At 36.7% G+C, this 19,233-nt stretch overlaps 1 protein-coding gene across 1 annotated transcript in view; it reads left to right on the top strand.

Moving 5' to 3' along the window:
• The window catches only part of OTOGL (otogelin-like), a 233,420-nt gene that overhangs the window by 9,666 nt on the left and 204,521 nt on the right, over nt 1-19,233 (top strand). Inside the window, exons 5-8 of the mRNA XM_006871844.1 lie at nt 4,739-4,860; nt 13,029-13,234; nt 17,667-17,794; nt 18,145-18,251. Of these exons, the coding sequence (XP_006871906.1) occupies nt 4,739-4,860; nt 13,029-13,234; nt 17,667-17,794; nt 18,145-18,251 (563 nt within the window). The remainder of the gene's footprint in view (nt 1-4,738; nt 4,861-13,028; nt 13,235-17,666; nt 17,795-18,144; nt 18,252-19,233) is intronic.

The raw sequence follows: 19,233 nt of genomic DNA, 5'->3' as shown, positions 1-19,233 counted from the left end.
AAGGATATCATGTTTGGTAAGGTGGAGGGTCAGAGAAAAAGAGGAAGACCCCCAAAGAGATGGATTGGCCAAGTAGCAGCATCGATGGGCTCAAGCGTGGCAACAGTAGTGAGGTTGGCCTAGCTGGGCAGTGTTTTGTTCTGCTGTGCAGAGGATCACTATGAGTTGGTATTGACTCAATGGAAACTAGCAACAACAACAACAGAGTACCCAGGGTGGACAAGTTTTAGTTGAGCTTTCAAATGAAGACAGACTAGAAAGGAGAGATGGACCACTTCCAGATATTTAGCCACTGAAAACCTTATGAATAGCAGTGAAATACTGTCAGCACAGGAATATTGCATATCGAAATATGATGAAGAGAACCAGAATATCGTCAGATATAGTGCTGGAAAAAAGAGCCCCTCGGGTTGGAAGGCACTCAAAATACAATTGGGGAAGAGCTGCATCCTCAAAGCAGAGTTGACCAAAATGAGGCAAATGGAGTGAAGCCTTCAAGACCTTCATTTGCTGATGGGGCACAAGTCAAAATGAGAAGAAAGAGCTGTAAATATCCATTAATAATCAGAACATGGAATGTATGAAATATGAATCTAGGGATTTGGAAATTGTTAAAAATGAAGTAGAAAACATAAACATTGATATTCTACGCATTAGTGAGCTGAAATGGACTGGTATTGGCCATTTTTAATCTGACAATCACATGGTTTACCATGCTGAGGGGTGACAAATTGAAGAGGAATGGTGTTGCGTTCATCATAAAAAAGACCAGTAATGAAATACAATGCTGTCTGTAGGCATAATATCCATACGCCTATAAGGAAGACAAGTTAATACCACTATGATTCAAATTTATGCTTCAATCACTAAAGTCAGTGATTATGACACTGAAGAATTCCACCATCTTCTTCTGTTTGAAATTAATCAAACATGTAGTCAAGATGTGTTGACAATTACTGACAATTAAAATGCAACAGTTGAAAAAAAAGAGGAAGGATCAGTAGTTGCAAAATAAGCTCGATGATAGAAATTATGCTGGTGATAGCATGATAGAATTTTGTAAGATTAATGACTTCTTCATTGCAAATACCTTTTTAAAGCAACATAAAAATGATTATACACATGGATCTCACTAGATAGAATACACAGAAATCAAATAGACTACATCTGAGGAAAGAGACAGTAGAAAAGCTCCATACCATCAGCCAAAACAAGGCCAGGGGTAGACTGTGGAGCAGACTATCAGTTGCTCACATGCAACTTCAGGCTGAAGCTGAAGAAAATTAAAACAAGTCCATGAGAGCCAAAATATGACCTTGAGTATATCCCACATGAATTTAGAGATAATCTGAAGAACAGATATCATACAATAGAAACTAAATACCAAAGACCAGAAGTGTGGAATGATATTAAGAACATCACACAGAAAGAAAGCAAAAGGTCATTAAGAAGACAAGAAAAATGGAAAAGTCCAGAATGGATGTTGGAATACTCTGAAACTTGCTCTCTAGCATGAAGATGCTAAAGCAAATGGAAGAAATGAGGAGGCAAAAGAGCTGAACAGAAAATTTCAAAGAGCATGTAGAGCAGACAACGTCAAATATTGTAATGAAATGTGCAAAGACCTGGAGTTAGAAAACCAGAAGGGAAGAACTCGCTCCGCATTTCTAAACTGAGGGATGTAAAGAATAATTTAAGCCTTGACTTGCAATATTGAACGATTCTCTGGCCAAAATATTGAGTAATGCAGAAAGCATCAAACTAAGATGGAAGGGAATACACAGTCACTGTACCAAAAAGAAATTGCTGCTGTTCAGCCATTTCAAGGGTTAGCATATGGTCAAGAGCCAATGATACTAAAAGAAGAAGTACAAGGTGCATTCAAAGCTTTGGCAAAGAACAAGGCACCGGAAATTGATGGAATACACATTGACATCTTTCAAGAAACTGGTGCAGTGCTTGAAGCAATCACTCATCTATGCCAAGAAACTTGAAAGACAGCTACTTGGCCAACTGATTGGAAGAGATCCGTACTGTGCTCATTTCAAAGAAAGGTGACCAAATACAATCCACGTTCTGTTTGGCCACCTGTCTTTGAAATGGGCACAATATGGATCTCTTCCATATTACCATTGGATAATATCATTAATATTGCATGCAAGTACATTTTTGCTAAATACAACACAAAAATGTCTGCAACCACACATTGACAGAGAACTTCCAGAGATTCAAGCCAGATTCAAAAGAGGGCATGGAATGAAGAATATCATTGCTGACATCAGATGGTTCTTGGTTGAAAGTAGAGAATACCAGAAAGATGTTTACCTGACCTTTTTGATAACCAAAGTCTTTTGATTGTGTGGATCATGTCAAACTATGAACAACATTGCAGAGGATGAGTATTGCATTCTTAATGGTGCTCAGTAGGAACCTGTACCTGGCCCAAGAAGCAGCTGTTCAAACAGAACATGGGAACACCGAGTGGCTTAAAATTAGGGAAGGTGTGTGCCAGGATTATATTCTTTTAGCATACATATTAAATCTGTATGCTGACTAATTAATCTAAGAAACTAGATTATATGACAAAAAATGTGGCATCAGGATTGGAGGAAGACTCATTAACAACCTGTGATAAGCAGATGATACAACCTTGCTTGCTGAAATGCTTAAATACTTACTGATGAAAATCAAAGGCCTTCGATATGGATTGCACCTCAGTGTGAAGAAAACAGAAATCCTTATTACTGGACCAGTAACTACATCCATATATAGGAGAAAAGATTGAAGTCAAAAACTTCATTTTTCTTAGATCAACAGTCAAAACTCATGGAAGCAGCAACCAAGAAATCAAACAATGTATTGCATTGGGCAAATCGGCTGCACAAGACCTCTTTAAAGTGTTTGAAGACCAAAGATGTCAGTTTGAGGACTAAGGTGTCCCTGACCCAAGTCATGGTATTTTCAATAACCTCACATACATGTGAAAGTTGGAATAAGTAAGACTCTAGAATGTTGTTGTTGTTGTTATGTGCCATCGAGTCGGTTCCAACCCATAGCGACCCTGTATAGGGTTTCTGAGGGTGTAAATCTTATAATTGATGCATTTGAGTTCTGGTGTTGGAGGAGAATGTTAAAAGTACCATGGACTGCCACAAGAACAAGCCAATGTGTGTTACAAGAAGTACAACCAGAATGTTCCTTGGAAACCTGTATGGCCAGACTTTGTCTCTCATACTTTGGACATATTATCAGGAGGGACCATTCCTTGGTGAAGGATATCAGATGTTTGGTAAATGGAGGGTTGGTAAAATGGAGGGTTGAACTAAAAGAGGAAGACCACCAACAAAGGGCACAATGGCAGCAACAGTGGGCTCAAATGTAGCAACGATTGTGACACTGGAGCAGGGCTGGGCTGTGTTTTGTTCTCTTGTGCGTAGGGTTACTATGAGTTGGAATTGACTCAATGGTGCCTAACAACAACAGAGAGCTTTTAGACTTCTTTCCAGCCCCACTGAAGAATATCCTTTGTTTTTAGCCTGTATTCATTTCACTCTTTCTTGGATCTTATCATATGTCTCATGATCTAGGAAATTTCATTCATATTTGCAAGGCAGGCTTTTTGAACACTCTCAATATATGGACAGGGTTTGTTTGTAGAGGCAACTGAGAAGGGATCCACATTCTTTCTTGATATTATGTTTTATTTTCATTGACTGTGGTATCCAGTTGCTTCCTGGAAGGTGAAAATGACTTCCTGGAAAAGGCTCAAGGACAAAAAATTTGCAACCTTGATTCTAATTTGGAATGCATGTTTTCTCAGTATTTTGAAGACTAATTCATTTTGAATTGTGATCCCTATGCAGACAACCATTTACCTCCCACACACACTCCCACCCCAAAGTTTTTAGATCTTTGCTTTGTCCTTAGGGTTCTGAGACTTCACCCCAATTTAATGTGCTGGGCACTTTTGTGACCTTTTGAACCTCTATAAATCCTTCATTTTTAGAATGATACATTATTTCTTTCTTAGAAAGCACTCTCCTCTTTTTCAGAAATTCTGTAATTCAGATATTAGAACTCCTGTATTGGCTAGGCAGTATTATTGTTAGTAAGTTATAGTCACTTATGAAACCTCCAAATATTGCTTTACACAGAGCTCCATTTTAAGCACTATTTCATGATGTTCTACAGAGAATGTTAATATGAATATTGAAACTAAAAATATGTTTTCTTATTTGATCTAAAATTTCCCACTATACACCATATAGCTTTTGTATGTTAACAACCAGCATGGAGACAATGTTGTTGCTAAGTGCTGTTGAGCTGGTTCTGACTCATAGTGGCCATGTATAGGGTTTCTGAGGAGTGGCTGATGGGTTTGAACCACTGACCTTGCAGTTCAAACTGACTTTGTGGTCCAGTGCATTGTACTACAGTGCCACAACTGTACTTCAACATATAGATACAGAATTTAAATTAAACTTCTAAGTTAATTTGTATTTTATGAAATCAATTTTATGGTCCAGCTTTTAAGCTAAGTATTTCTTTTCTTCCTTAGAGACAGCATGTTTTCCTTTGGCTTTAAACTTTCATTGGTAATGTAAACAAATCCTGAATGTATTTAGAGCTAATTTTGTAAAGTGTCATGAGACTAATTATGCTATAGAATGGTAAACATACATTATGACGTAAGTAAATCCAAATTAACACATAACATCTTTTTCTCTTTTCCTTTAAGGTTCACAATAGTCCCAAATGCCGTGGTTCAGTGTATTCTTGTTATCGGTCAATCAGCTTGTTCTTTTCAAACCAAGAGGAAATTAGAATTTATGGCCATGAAATAACAAAGAATGGAATCAGGTAAGATCTGATGACATAAGGGAAAAAAAAAACAGGTGCAAGGTTGGTGGTTCAAATCCTCAGAAACCCTTTAAAGGGTCACTATGAGTCAGAACCTGGAGTCCTGGTGTAACGCTATGGGTTAATGCACCAGACTGAAAAGCCGTTTGAACTGCAAGGTAGGTGGTTCAAGCTCACCAACTGCTCCTTGGAAACCTTACACAGGATGCTATGGAAACAACTCAACAGCACTAGACAACAACAACAACAACAACATGAGTCAGAACCTACTTGACAGCACTTTGCAACAACAACATAGCTTGTGGAGGAGTCGTGGTGTCACTTACCTAAGTATTGATAGAAGTGTCACATCTTTTCTGAGAGAGATTTAGGATAAATCTTCATACTTGATCAGTCATTTTTACTCTCTTCCTCTCTCTTTTTCTCTACTGCTTTCTTTTAGATTTCCTTAAGCAGGAAGTTAAGGAAAGAAATCTCTGGAACTCCTTTCTAAATCTGTGTAACTAAGGTTTGATTGTCAGGTGAGATTTTCCATCAGTGTTCTGAGAAAGACTCAAAGTCAATGAACAACTGGGCTTCTGAGTAGAATCAGATGAAACCAGCTTTCCAGTTTCCTATCTGACAAGAATGTGACCTGAGAGTTTTGAGGAAGGGAATACTTGTTTATTTGACTTTATATATATATATATATATATATATAAACTAAAAATATATGGAACAGTTTACCCATCAGTCTAAATAATTGTAATGAGATACTCAATTTTAAATACTACCTGACTGAGTTATGCCAGAAAAAGTAAATTCATTCAGAAATCACTCTCAAATGTTTGAATCATGATATTTCTTTCCAGTGCAAAGACCTTAGCAACATAAAGTGCTTTTTTCTCAGTTCAGATGGTTCAGGGGCAACAAGTGGTAACAGAAGGGATTTTGCAGTAAACAGTAGGAGAGCCAGGCAATAATCAAGATTTTATCAGAGTAAGGAAGCTTAAAGCAGTTCCTCAACCTCTTGAGGATGTAGTTTGGTCCATTGGTATATATGCATCTCATTTTCTTCATTTTGAGAAAGCTTAGCCATTTTAATAGGTAGATAGTACATTTTTATATGTTCCCTGGAGCTGAATAAAAATAATACTTTAGAATTCTTTATATGGGATTTGAAGGACCCCTGGTGGAACTATAGGGTAAGCATTGGACTGCTAACCAAAAGGTCAGCAGTTCAAACCCACCTGTTGCTCCATGGAAGAAAGATGAGGCTTTCTGCTCCTGTTAAGACTTACAGCATTGGAAACCTACAAAAATGTCATGGAGGCCATGTATGAATTCCTCTGGTTTCACAAGGGGAAAGAGAATCAAACTCAAAGTCAACCAGCCCAAGGCAGATTCCCATGAGACAGTGATCAGACATGTCTCCACCCTTCAACCTTCTTTACCTTCTTCTGACACCAACCATCCCTCCCACAGCACTCTCTGTTTCCCATTTGGGTGTTCTATTACATTGCAGTGGATACACAGAATTCAGACAATATTCATGATTATGGGCTTTATTAGGGAAGTGAACAGGGTACAATTCGGGATTAGAAACAATTTAGGATGCAGCAGCTCTTTAGTCAGAAAGGGCTCTTCTGTTCTCTACTGCAAGCATGCTTTGCTCTTGTCTTGGACCTCTTAGCCATGTGGCCCCTTGGCCTCTGTTCTGCTGGGGCAAGTGTGACAAAGGTCCTTTAGCCTGTCTGTAAACACCAAAAGCCACATTCTGCACATCACCCTCCTACCCACTGGCACTCAGCTTTACTGTGTCCGTGCACTGGAAAGCCCAAAGCTTTTCTGTCTTTCCAGGTTGCTACCCCTTCTACCAGCTGCACTGCTGCCATTTTTCTGTACAGGGATCTCATGCTCAGTTCATAGCTCTTCTTTCTTGATTATCTGTTCCTGTCTCTGAGATTGTGCCTTTTAAACCTAGTGGCATGGTAAAATGAAACAATCCCAGTGGTAGAGTCTCCTACAGCCTATTCATAGTCTTCCATTGTGGGTTAATGTGCTGGACTACAAAGTCGGTCTGAACCACAAGGTGGTGGTTCAAGCTCATGAGTTAGTTTTCGGAAACCCTATAAGGGGTTGCTATGGGTCGGCATTGGCTTGGCGGCACTTAACGAAGATAACAACCCAATCATTTGGTGAGAATCACAAAGATCAAAGTGCTGTGGAGTTGGTTCTGACTCATAACGACCCTGTGTAGGGTTTCTGAGAAGAGGCTGGTGGGTTTGAACAACCAGCCTTATAGTTAGCGGTCTGGTGTTTATCCTACATTGTCAAGACCATTGCTAGAAAAGACATATTAAGTAAATTCACAAAACTCTATAAAGGGTCACTATGAGTCAGAATCAACTTGATGGCAGTTGGTATATGGGATTTTAAGGAGCACTGATGTCACTGTGGGTTAAGTGTTGGGCTACTAACTGCAATGTTAGCAGTTCAAACTCACCAACCAGTCTGTGGGAGAAACATAAGACTGCTTGCTTCCATAAAGATTATGGTATGGGAAACCCTGTATTGGTTTTCTATAAGTTGGAATCATATTGATGGATGTTAGTTGGTTTGGTTTCATGTCAGATTTTAGGTAAAATATATGTTGTTGTTATGTGCCATCAAGTTGGTTCCAACTCATGGTGACCCTACGCACAACAAAATGAAACGCTGCCCAGTACTGATTCATCCTTACAAACATCGTTACATTTGAGTCCATTGCTGCTGCCACTGTGCCAATCCATCTCATTATTGTTGTTATTAAGTGCCATTGAGTTGGTTCCAACTCATAGCGATGCTGTATAAGGTTTCTGAGGAGCGGCTGGTGGGTTTGAACTGCGAACTTTGCTATTTAAACCAACCTTGAGGTCCACTGCTTATCCTAAAGAACACACCAGGACTCCATTTCATTGAGGCATATAGGCACTTTATAATATCATTATATTTTATAAAGCAGAAATGCCTTTCAAATAGTTTTAAAAGAATGTTAACCCTTTATAAAGCCAAGAGCATATTTAATTTTAAATCAGAGAAAGCATTTCTTTGAGGATTTCCAGATGTATGATTGCAAAAAATAAAGGATGGCAGCCACCATTCCTCCCATGGTCTTCTTGACTCAACTTCTTGACTCAATTAATCCATTGCAATGAGTACACAAAACTGAGACACCATATTCACATTTATGTTTTTTTTTAGGGAAGTTGTTAAGTGCCATTGAGTCAGTTCCAAACTATTGCGAACTTGTATAGGGTTTGCAAGGAGTGGCTGGTAAGCTTAAACCACTGGTCTTGCAATTCAAACTGACTTTGCCGTCCAGCACATTAACCTCAGCGGCACCATGCCAGGATTCCAACATTAAGGAAGTTAACAGGTTACAACTCAGGCTCAGAATGTTCGTGACACAGTTCTCCAGTCAGGACAGCCTCTCCGCAGCCACGCTCACAGGCAAACCTCTCTGCCTGACAATGTTACAAAACTCTGTTAGGGCTGCTGATAAATGCTCACAAGGCACACCACTACACTATAAGCCTCAGCCTGAAGGGACTTGGCTCTAGCTGTGTAGGTCAGTAGACCTAATTACCCAATTAAGTGCTTCTTGTGGTTGTTAAGTACTGTGGAGTCGGTTCCAACTCTTAGTGACCCTGCACAGGGTTTCCGAGGCTATAAATCTTCACAGGAGCAGAACGCCTCATCTTTCTCCCATGGAACAGCTGGTAGTTTTGAACTGCTGACCTTGAGGTTGGCAGCCTGACTTGTAACCGCTATGCTACCAGAACTCCTTAAGTGCTTAGAGGACTCCATTCTGCCAGCAAGCCTCCTGCCCAGAATCATTCAGTTGTCCTTGCTTCACGGGCCTGGAAGGTCACCACTCTGTCTCATGTTCTGCTGCTACTCCTCTGTCATTCCTCTGGTGTCACAGCTGTTTGTTCCTGGGTCAAGGAGGTTCAATACACAGACATCTCTAGGTCCAAAGGATGTGCACTCAACTTGTTCTTCTCTGACAATAGTGACACTCCCTCTTGGACTTCTGAGATGGCTCACTTTGTAACCAGCAGGATGGCAAAACTGACTAATTACAATGAACTCTGTTTATAATCATTCACAACTGAATCATACAATCCATCAGCATCACTCTGCCAGTCCCCCCCCCCCCACACACACACACCTTTTCTTGCTCTGGTCCATCAGGAAAAAGTCTTTTGGTGAGTGTTTACAAAGGCTATGACTATGTTGTTAAGTGCCGTCGAGTCGGTGTCGACCCATAGCGACACTGTACAGGGTTTCCAAGGCTGTAAATCTTTACGGGAGCAGAAAGCATCATCTTTCTCCTGTGGAGTGGCTGGCATTTTCAAACTGCTGACCTTAAGGTTCACAGCCCGATTCGTAACCACTACGCTATCAGAGCTCCTTATGGCTCTAAGAGACATTAAATAATTCACTGTACCATAATGATGGAAGGAGGATGATGATTATTCAGCTAAGTTGCTTATGTTGCCTCTGGCCCTAAAGCCTAACTCAGCAGGTGCCAGGGAAATACTAGCCTACATTTTTATTGCTTAATACCTAGTTTGCATAGAGAGTTTCTTTCACATATTAGATGTTACCCACTTTCAACTACAGCCACTCCTCAGTTCTTGATATGATTGAGTTCCAAAGACCAGGTTATTACATGAAAATCAATGTTATGTAAAAATAGAGGAGGACTACATCCAATCACAAATTACAGTATAACTACATCATTACATAATTGCAAACCATTGAGAATAATGACCAAGCTAAGTTGATCATAACCTCAACGATCACAGTTAGTATTACTCTTGTGTTAAATGAACCTCAGTGTTCAGTAGTGCCAGACGTAGGTTATTAATGAGCAAAATAGCAGAAAAGTAGATTTTTTTCTTTGGTTGTAAATATGAAACGTTGGATAAAGAAATGGTAAACATATGTGCTATCACTAATCTTCTATGGCATCCCTCCATAGTATAAGCTACGGGGTAATTAGTTACTTACTTTTATTAAAATAATTCTGTGTGTAATCAAATTTACTTTGAGAAAGACCAAATGATAAAAAAAAAAAAAAAACTATAACAGAAAAGCTATAGTTTTATACAATTAACATCATTTTACTATGAAATATCTTTATAAAATAAGACTCACTTTTCTACTGCTATAATCAAGTATGTTGTTATGTGCTATTGAGTCAGTTCTGACTCACAGTGAGCCTATGTACAACACAACGAAATACTGCCCAGTCATCTGCCACCCTCACAATTGTAATGTTTGAGCCCATTGTTGAGGCTACTGTCAGTCTATCTTGTTGAAGGTCTTCCTCTTCTTCAGGGACCCTCTATTTTATCAAGCATGATGTCCTTTTCCAGAGACTAGACCCTCCTGATATTGTATCAAAACTACATGTGATGAAGTCTTGCCATCCTAATATGACAAGGAATAATCTGACTGTACTTCTTTTGTTCTTTTGATAGTCCGTGATATACTTCATGTTCTTCACTAACACCATGATTCAATTCTCTGGTCTTCCTTATCCACTGTCTAGCTTTCACAAACATATAAGGCAATCAGAAATAGCATGACTTAAATCAAGTGACATCTTTACTCTTTAAAGCTATAAAGAAGTCTTTTGTAGTGTATTTGTACAATGCAATATGTCATTTGATTTCTTGACTGCTGCTTCCATGAATGTTGATTGTGTATTCAAATGAAATGCAGTCCTTGACAACATCAATCTTTTCTCTGTTTATAATGATTATTGTTTATTGGCCTAATTGTGAAGGTATTTGTTTTTTTTTTTTTTTCATAATTCATACTGAAGTTTGTAATCTTTGGTCTTCATCAGTAAGTGCTTCAAGTCTTCTTCACTTTCAGCAAGCAAGGTTCTGCATATGACAGGTTGTTAATGATCCTTTTTCCAATCATGATACTGTATTCTTCAGATAGTCCACCTCCTTGGATTATGTGATCAACATACAGACTGTATGCTGTTGTTGTTATTGTTGTGAAGTGCCATTGAGTCAGTTCAGACTCATAGCGACCCTGTTTTCAATCCATGGGGCTTTCAATATTATTCAACAACACCATAATTTAAATACATCAGTTCTCCTGTCTTTCTTATTCACTGTTCAGCTTTCACATGCATTGAGGCAAATGAAAATACGATGGCTTAGGTTAGGTGCACCTTTGTCCTCAAAGTGACATCTTTTCTCTTTAACACATTAAGAAAGTCTTTTGCAGCAGATTTGCCCAATGCAATATGTCACTTGATTTCTTGACTGCTGCTTCCATGATTGTAGCGTGTGAATCCAAGTAAAATTAAACCCTTGACAGCTTCAGTCTTTTCTCTGTTTTTCATGTTGTTTTTTACTGGTCCCTTTGTTTTCTTTCCATTGTATTGTAACCCATAGTGAAGCCTGTATTTTTTGACAAACTGACAGATGTGTGGGGATAATCCAGTATAGCTTTTATAAACTTAAAAACTCAATAATTGGTGACATTTCTTCAGTACTTTAAAACATTTTTTTGAATTCCTAATGTTTATATTTCTTAATCATAATATATTATGGCATATGTGGTGTTAGCAAAGAATATTAATTATTCCATGGATTTCCAGAAGAATAAACAAATCTGTCTTGGAAGAAGTACAGCTAGAGTGCTTTTTAGAAGTAAGGATGATGAGTCTTTGCCTTACTTTATTTTAACATGTTTTTAGGAGGTGCTAGTACCTGGAAAAGGACATCATAATTTGTAGAGGGTCAGTGAAAAAAGGGTCAGCCCTCAACAGGTGGACTGGCTCAGCGACTGCAACAGTGAGGTCATACACCAATTGTGAGGATGATGCTGGACAGGGCAGAGTTTCATTCTGTCGTGTATGTTGGGTCGTTATGAATTGGAACTGACTCAAAGGCACCAAACAAGACTAATAACAAGCTAGAGTCATTTTATTTACTCTCCAATTTAAAATTTTAACTTTTCTTCTTTTTATAAATAATTTCCTCTAAATATTTTGGTACAAATAGTTAAATGTATGTTGACTTATTTCTTTGGAGGTTGACCTCTTGTTGAAGGGTATGTATAGTATTTGTTTAGGTATCTATATACTTCTTGGAAAGAAATTCACTAACTTTCAATTTTGAGAACAATATATGAATATGTCTACTTCCCTACCTCCTAACTCACATTATAGTTATAGTTTTTATTTAGCATGGTTAGCTTAAGGAAAATTATCTTTTTCCCATCTCTTTAATTATTATCATCTCTTTTCTGCAATATTCATGAATGGAAGGAGAGCAGTGTTATTTAAAAATTATTCTATCTTACTTTGATTTTAAAATGTCCAGTTGTTTAATTTCCTTCAGATTCTTTATATCTCCCATTTCCTTTGTATGTGTATGTGCTTATGAAAGATGGAAAGACTGGACACTGAATTAGGCATTTGAATATTCAATATAACCCTTGTTTAAATAGGCCCAATGGTATCCAATTTAAAATTATGAATATAACCACTATAAATATATGACAATGTACTTTACATTCCTAATAATACCCTTTATACTTTACAGTATTAAACAAATGTAAATAGGCCTTCCTAGACGTTTATGTTTGGGGAAACAATGACTTATTCCAATGTGACATTTTGTAGATAGAAGTTACTCTTTCCTTAGAGCCAAGTTTAAAATAAAATTAAACAAAGTCAGAACTTGAACAATGTGCTTACATATTTTGATCATTGTTTGTCCTAATTTCAAAACTGTTGAGCAGCATTTTTAGATTTTAATTCCTCTAGATAAAGAAAAATTGTATTTCAGTCCTTATTATGATGGATTATTTTCCATATTTCAACCATCATTGATATCTAGCAGCTGTTTGTATTTGATTTGTTGAAAGAAGTATTTAAGCTTAAGTGAAAAATATAAATTAATAAGGGAAACAAGCATCATTTTTGGTTTTTCTTTTACTTTAGTGTAGAACTTTTCAAGTGTTGAGATTTCTTATAAACTTGTTGCTTAGGAGAGCCATAATTTTGAAGAGTAATTTTTAGTTCTCAATTACTCTTTGAAAAAAGAATTGATCATCAGCAATTGATCCTTCATCATAATTCTTAGATTACCTTTGTTCTGTTTTTCAAGTTTAACATTACCTCAGACAATTGGACAAGTTTTTATTGAGAAACTAGCGGACTACATTTTGGTGAAAACAACCTTTGGTGTTTCATTGGCTTGGGATGGAATATCTGGAATTTACCTCAAACTGTCTGAGGAGCATAGAGGGAAATCATGTGGTCTATGCGGAAACTACAATGGCATTCAGTCTGACGATTTTGTAATTCAGGAAGGTAAGTGGGTGGAGCAGGCATATGTAGATACTTTCTAAAGTCTTGCTTTAATACTCAAGCTATTTGCACAAAAAAGACTTGCCACTGGTTGGATAAAATAAAACACTTGCCTGCTTTAGTGATTTTAAGTGAAGTATAAATTGGAAAATATTTTTGTGTCAAAACCTTGAGCTACTTTACATTTGCTAAATTAACATACAAGATTTGCTTAAATAATAAATGTTAAGAATTTATTTCACGGAAGCCTCTGTTGTAGGAACTTGGCATCTGACTAGTTAACAAAACTAAGATCTTTGCCCTCAAGAAACTTACTTTCTAGTGATTCAAAGTTCATTGTGGATAAATGAGTGTACTTTAGAATAAAAGTTATTTCACATCTTGCCTCTTTGTCGTTAACTGCCATCAAGTCAGTTCCAGTTCATAGTGACACTGTAGAGCGACTGGCAAATGTGAACCATGAACCCTGAAGTTAGCAGTCCAGTGCCAATCCTACGGTATATCTAGCTGTAATAAGAAAAAAATTAAATGACTGAAAATAAAACTTTTATAAATAAAGATAATGACATATGAGAAAGACTATACATATTGAATAATAATTTGGAAATTTTTGTGATATGTAATGGTGAATCATTTGAACTCATGAATAGTTAGTGGATTGTAAGTAGGAAATTGAACAAGGCAAGAAGTTTGTGGGAGTCTAATGAGAGTTTCACCTTTTTCAAAGTTTTATTTGTAAACAGTGCAAAGTGGAAGAGAAAGAAAATTTAATTTATAGCAATTTCTATGGATGTGACTGAACCTGCCCTTCATATTTCTCCCATACAAAAAATGCCTGCTGATAAGCTGTATACCTTTAAATGCCTAGTATAGTCTTAAAATTCCTCCAGGATATTGCAGGTTAAGTAAATCTTTGGAAGCTTTTAGGCAATTTGATTGAAGGCCATTAAATGCTTAATTTTTTTGTTAATGATTAAAATTGTATTTCTCTGTACATACCTTCTCATTCTTCAGGGACGACCTCATAAAGAAATGAGGCTTTTCAGAATATCTGTGAATACAGGAAGAGGGTTTTTGTGTGTGTGTGTGTGTGTGTGTGTGTGTGTGTTTGTGTGTGTTTTAAGTTGAGAATTCTAGTTCCATAATTCATATCTATACAAGATATACACTCACATACACATCATGGTTTAGTCTTGTTTCTCCAGCATAGTATTAGTACCACCTCCATTTTACTCATTCTGAAAAGTGTGCCTATATGGACAATAAGTTTGAGTATGTTATATACAAGACATTCTAACTTTAGTAGGATCCAGACAGCTAATTGATAAGGATTTAAGTTTTCATAATTATTGACAATTTTTGTGCCTCTAAAAATAGCTAAATATGTAGTTCAAAAGCTAGAATTAATATTAACTCCAAGGAATTGCCACTGTTTAGCAACCCTAAAATTTGGGTATAAATATTGAAATAAGTGGACCATTAGGAAGTATTTTTAGTTCTGCAAATTTTTACAAATTGGTGTTTTGAAATAAAATATACTTCTTCTTGTTGTTGTTAAGTGCCATTGAGTTGTTTCCAACTCATAGCAACCCTTTGTAGGATTTCTGAGGTTATGAATCTTTTCAGGAGCATAGTCTCATCTTTCTCTTGTGAAGCAGCTGGTGGGCTCGAACCATTGACCTTGTAGTTAGAAGCACAGTGCTCACCCTACAGAACCATAGTGCTCCAAAACGTGATTAGTAAATTTAATTTCTAAATAATTTTAAATAAGTATATTAAACCAGGCCTGGGACTGGTTCACTGTACAACATTTCCGTCAGTGTCGGAGATAATGAGATAAGTGTACCAAATACATCTGAAAGCTCTAAGATGATAATAGCATATTTAAGAAATATTGAAAATTTTTCTTTATTCATTCGTGTATTTTGCAAATATATTTTTAACACTGACTAGATGCCAACCTCTAAACTAGGGATCAAATAAGAGAACACTTTGATATTCTCCCTCCTTCTATGTAGTATATGTTATAGTGAAGTACAAACCAAATAATGAGGTAAAAAAACTGAAACATAAGCTATTTGGCTATAACAGCCACTATACAGCAGCACCAGGAGTCCTGGTGTGGTGCTGTGGGCTAATACTCTGGACTGCAAGGTCAGTTTCAATGGCAAGGTAAGCAGTTCAAGCTCACCAGCCACTCCTTGGAAAACCTATACCGGGTTGCTATGAGTCAGATCAGACTTGACGGCACTTCACAACAGCAACAACAAAAACAGCCATTAAAAAAGCAAAGTGGTGACAGAGATAAAGAATGATAGAGCAATGTGTGGTTGGTGGTAGTCTAGATCCAGTGGCAGAGAAGGACCTTTGAAGAAGGCATATTGAGCAGATGCCTAAATAAGGTGAGGAAGAGAGTTATAGGTTGATTTGAAGGAAGAGTATTTTTGAAGGAGGAAGAGCAAGTGAAAATATCCTGAGGTAGGAATGAGCTTAGAATCCCTGGTTGGTGCAAATGGTTAGTGCATTTTGTTGCTATCTGAAATGTTAGAGGTTAAGTTCACCTAGAAACACCTCAGAAGAAAAGTTTGGTGATCTACTTAAAAAAATTCACCCATTGAAAGTTCTGTGTATCATATCTCTATTCTGACATATATGGGGCTGCCATGAATTAAAGATGACTCAACAGTAACTGGTTTTAGGAATGATATTGGGTATTCCAAGAACAGCATTAAGTCAGGATTACTGAAGCAGAGTAAACAAGATGGTGGAGGTATGCAATGGCCAGAGTCTTTCAGAATCTTTAAGTTTGGGATTTTGTATTACAAGTAAAAAGTACAATCTTCCCAAAGATTGGTGGTAAAATACAAACATTATCATCCTATGTTGAAGATACTGGGAGAATATGGTGAAAACTTAGCTTGAGAGGAGAGCCAGGCACACATAGGTGGTGTGGAGATATTTAATTCCAACGATGTGATAGATGATCATCAGTGGTAGGTTTATGGTCATGTAAATCTGTGTGGTGGTGAATCTAAAAAAAGTACAAATCAGAAGTTTAACTGGCTTGGTGGTGGTGGTGGTAGATACAACTTTGAGTGTCATTTTATTTGATTCTGCCAAGTCCCTGAAATTTGAGATTTAATCTTTGTCTGAATCTGAGGAGGATTAATTTCCATGGCAAGTCCTGAGTTTGTTCTGAGAGGTCAGCTACTGAGACAATTTAAACTTGTTATGAGAGCTCACCTAACAAATATCTGTTTGTTGATGCCCTTATGCTAGTTATGAATAATGATGGGATAAGCTTCATTATTCTTAATATTTGGGCTCTGTCCTCAGTCTATTTATAAAAACTTTTCATATTCAGATGAAATGAATTCACTTTCAAAGCTTTCTTTTCATCAGATGTCTTTTCCCGTCATTAATCATTTATATGATTGCCCTCTGAAATCTCTTCAAAGGTTCAACAAAGAGTTTTTACTGTTTGTTGTGAGGTGCCATTGAGTTAGTACTGACTCATAGCGACCCTATGCACAACAGAACAAGATACTGCCCAGTCCTGCAAACCTCATAATCGTTGCCATGTTTGAGCCCATTGATGCTGCCACTTTGTGAGTCTATATCACTGGGGGTCTTCCTCTTACCAAATATGATATCCTTCTCCATTGACTCATCCCTCCTGACAATATGTCCAAAGTATGATAGATGAAGTTTGGCCATACTGGCTTCTAAGGAGCACTCTGGCTGCACTTCTTCCAACACAGATCTGTTTGTTCTTTTGGCATCCCATGGCACTTTAAATATTCTCCTCCAACACCATAACTCAAATGCATCAATTCTATGTTTTTCTTTATTTACTGTCCAGCTTTTGCATGCATATGAGGTTACTGAAAATACCATGGCTTGGGTCAAGAACACCTTAGCCCTGAAGCTGACATCTTTGCTCTTCAACACTTAAAAGTTTTTACTGTAGGGGACCTAAAAATAGAACTGGCATTTTATTTAGGTTTTGAGTAATAACCAATAGAATAAGAGGGTTATTTCAAGAAATCTCACACCAAAATTTTTACTTATATTTTTTAGTTTTATGCTTTTTATCCCTTCTCTCTCCAACACAAATTCTGTGCTGCTTATCTGGACCTTTATTGGTATAAGTGCTGACTCTTCTCACTTCTAGTCCTTCACCATCTTGCTTCATTGCAATTTACTTTTTCTTTCCAATTGGGATAATTTTATTTTGTATTTATAGTCTGTTCAATTTATTTTTATTATGTCAAGGTGATATTATAACCTATCATTACTGGTTAATTATAAAGTTTCTGTGTTTCCCTTTGTGACTAGAAAGTTTATGCTGAGGAACAGTGTCTATGTTTGTGGAAAATAATACTCTTACACTTATTTTTGTGTGTGTAAATATGTGTCTGCTTATGTAAAATAGAGGACTATACAGAAGATATTGCTATGTTTGCAAGTAGTTGGATGGTACAAACTCCAGATGATGCTAAATGTGTACCTACACCTTCAGATTTTCCAAGTCCCTGCTCAAGTGGAATGCCAGCATTTGAGGTAAATTTGATATAAAACAATTGAGCATATTGAGCATAACACAAACATATTCTATTTGCATAGTTATCATTAAGCATTTTTATGCAAACTCAACATAATCCTAAATTATTAAAGCAAAGAGATGTAATTGCAGCAGAAAATGAACTTAAGGTTATTACAGAAATAGTGAATGTGATGAATTTATTAAAGCAGTACTAATTATGAAAATTAATATTTAAAATATATTAGAATAAATTGCTCTCTTTTTCTCTGGTAAGAACTCAGAGTCTTGCAAATAGATCAGTAAGGAAAATCAGAGCACACATAGCAATTTCAATGTGTTTTGCTGACTGACATTTTTTTCTGTGTAGGCCATCTTCTTCAAGTGTCAGATACTTTTGCAGTTTCCTTTTCTCAGCTGCCATGAGTATATTGATCCATATTTATATATTGCCAGCTGTGTTAATGATCTTTGCAAGTAAGTAAAGTGATTAGTATTTGTTATAAATTTTATTTATCCCATAAAGAAGAATAAGACACTTCTGTAGCTTAACCATGTTCTGCCAAGTCACAAAATATAATGGGAAGTGTAAAATATAAACTATAGTACCAGCTGTTGAAAGTTTACTGAGTAAAAGGTACTGTGCTAAGTATTTTATAAGTAGATGAACAGAATCCCTTGAATCGTAACCATTTTTGTGCTACTGACCATTTTGGAAATCAAGAGGTGTCTATAGACTCTTTTTCAGAACAAACTTTTGAAATACACAAAAGAAAATGTATAAAATCACAAAATCAATTATATTGAGATATATTTATCAAAATACTAACAGAAATCAATTATTATATACTATAAGTGCTTTTTATATGCATGTCAATTCTAATAAAGACTCCTGGTATGGCACTGTGGGTTAATGCACTGGACCACAAGGTCAGTTTGAACTGCAAGGTTGGTGGTTCAAGCTCACCAGCCACTCCTTGGAAACCCTACACAGAGTTGCTATGGGTTGGAACCAACTTGATGACACTTAATAATAACAATGACAAATTCTAATAATTTAGTAATCTAATAGCTACTACATTTGACAGTGATGAGTGTAAACAATATTTTGAGATATTTGCAACAACTGTAGTGGTATATAAAAATATTTATGATTTCTGTAGGTGACAAAGTCATAAATACTGCTAATAACATTGTAATATGTTGCCTTTAGGCATGGTTAAAGGAAATGCTAAACTTCAGTGGGAGATTATTGAAAAAAAAAAAAAAAGTAGTATTTTGTTCATTCTGAATCACAGATGCCTAGTTTTATCTATAGCTCCATTAGGCATCTTTGGATCCCAAATTAATAACAGACAGTTCTGTAGGGGATAAAATTAAAAGAGACTCAGTATAATATTTTTATCACTGTAGATGTTGTTGTTGCTGTTAGGTGCCATCGAGTTGGTACCAACTCATA

Source organism: Chrysochloris asiatica, unplaced genomic scaffold, assembly GCF_000296735.1.
Source record: "Chrysochloris asiatica unplaced genomic scaffold, ChrAsi1.0 scaffold00175, whole genome shotgun sequence".
Taxonomy (NCBI): Eukaryota; Metazoa; Chordata; class Mammalia; order Afrosoricida; family Chrysochloridae; genus Chrysochloris; species Chrysochloris asiatica.
This window is presented reverse-complemented; position numbering and strand designations above follow the sequence as displayed.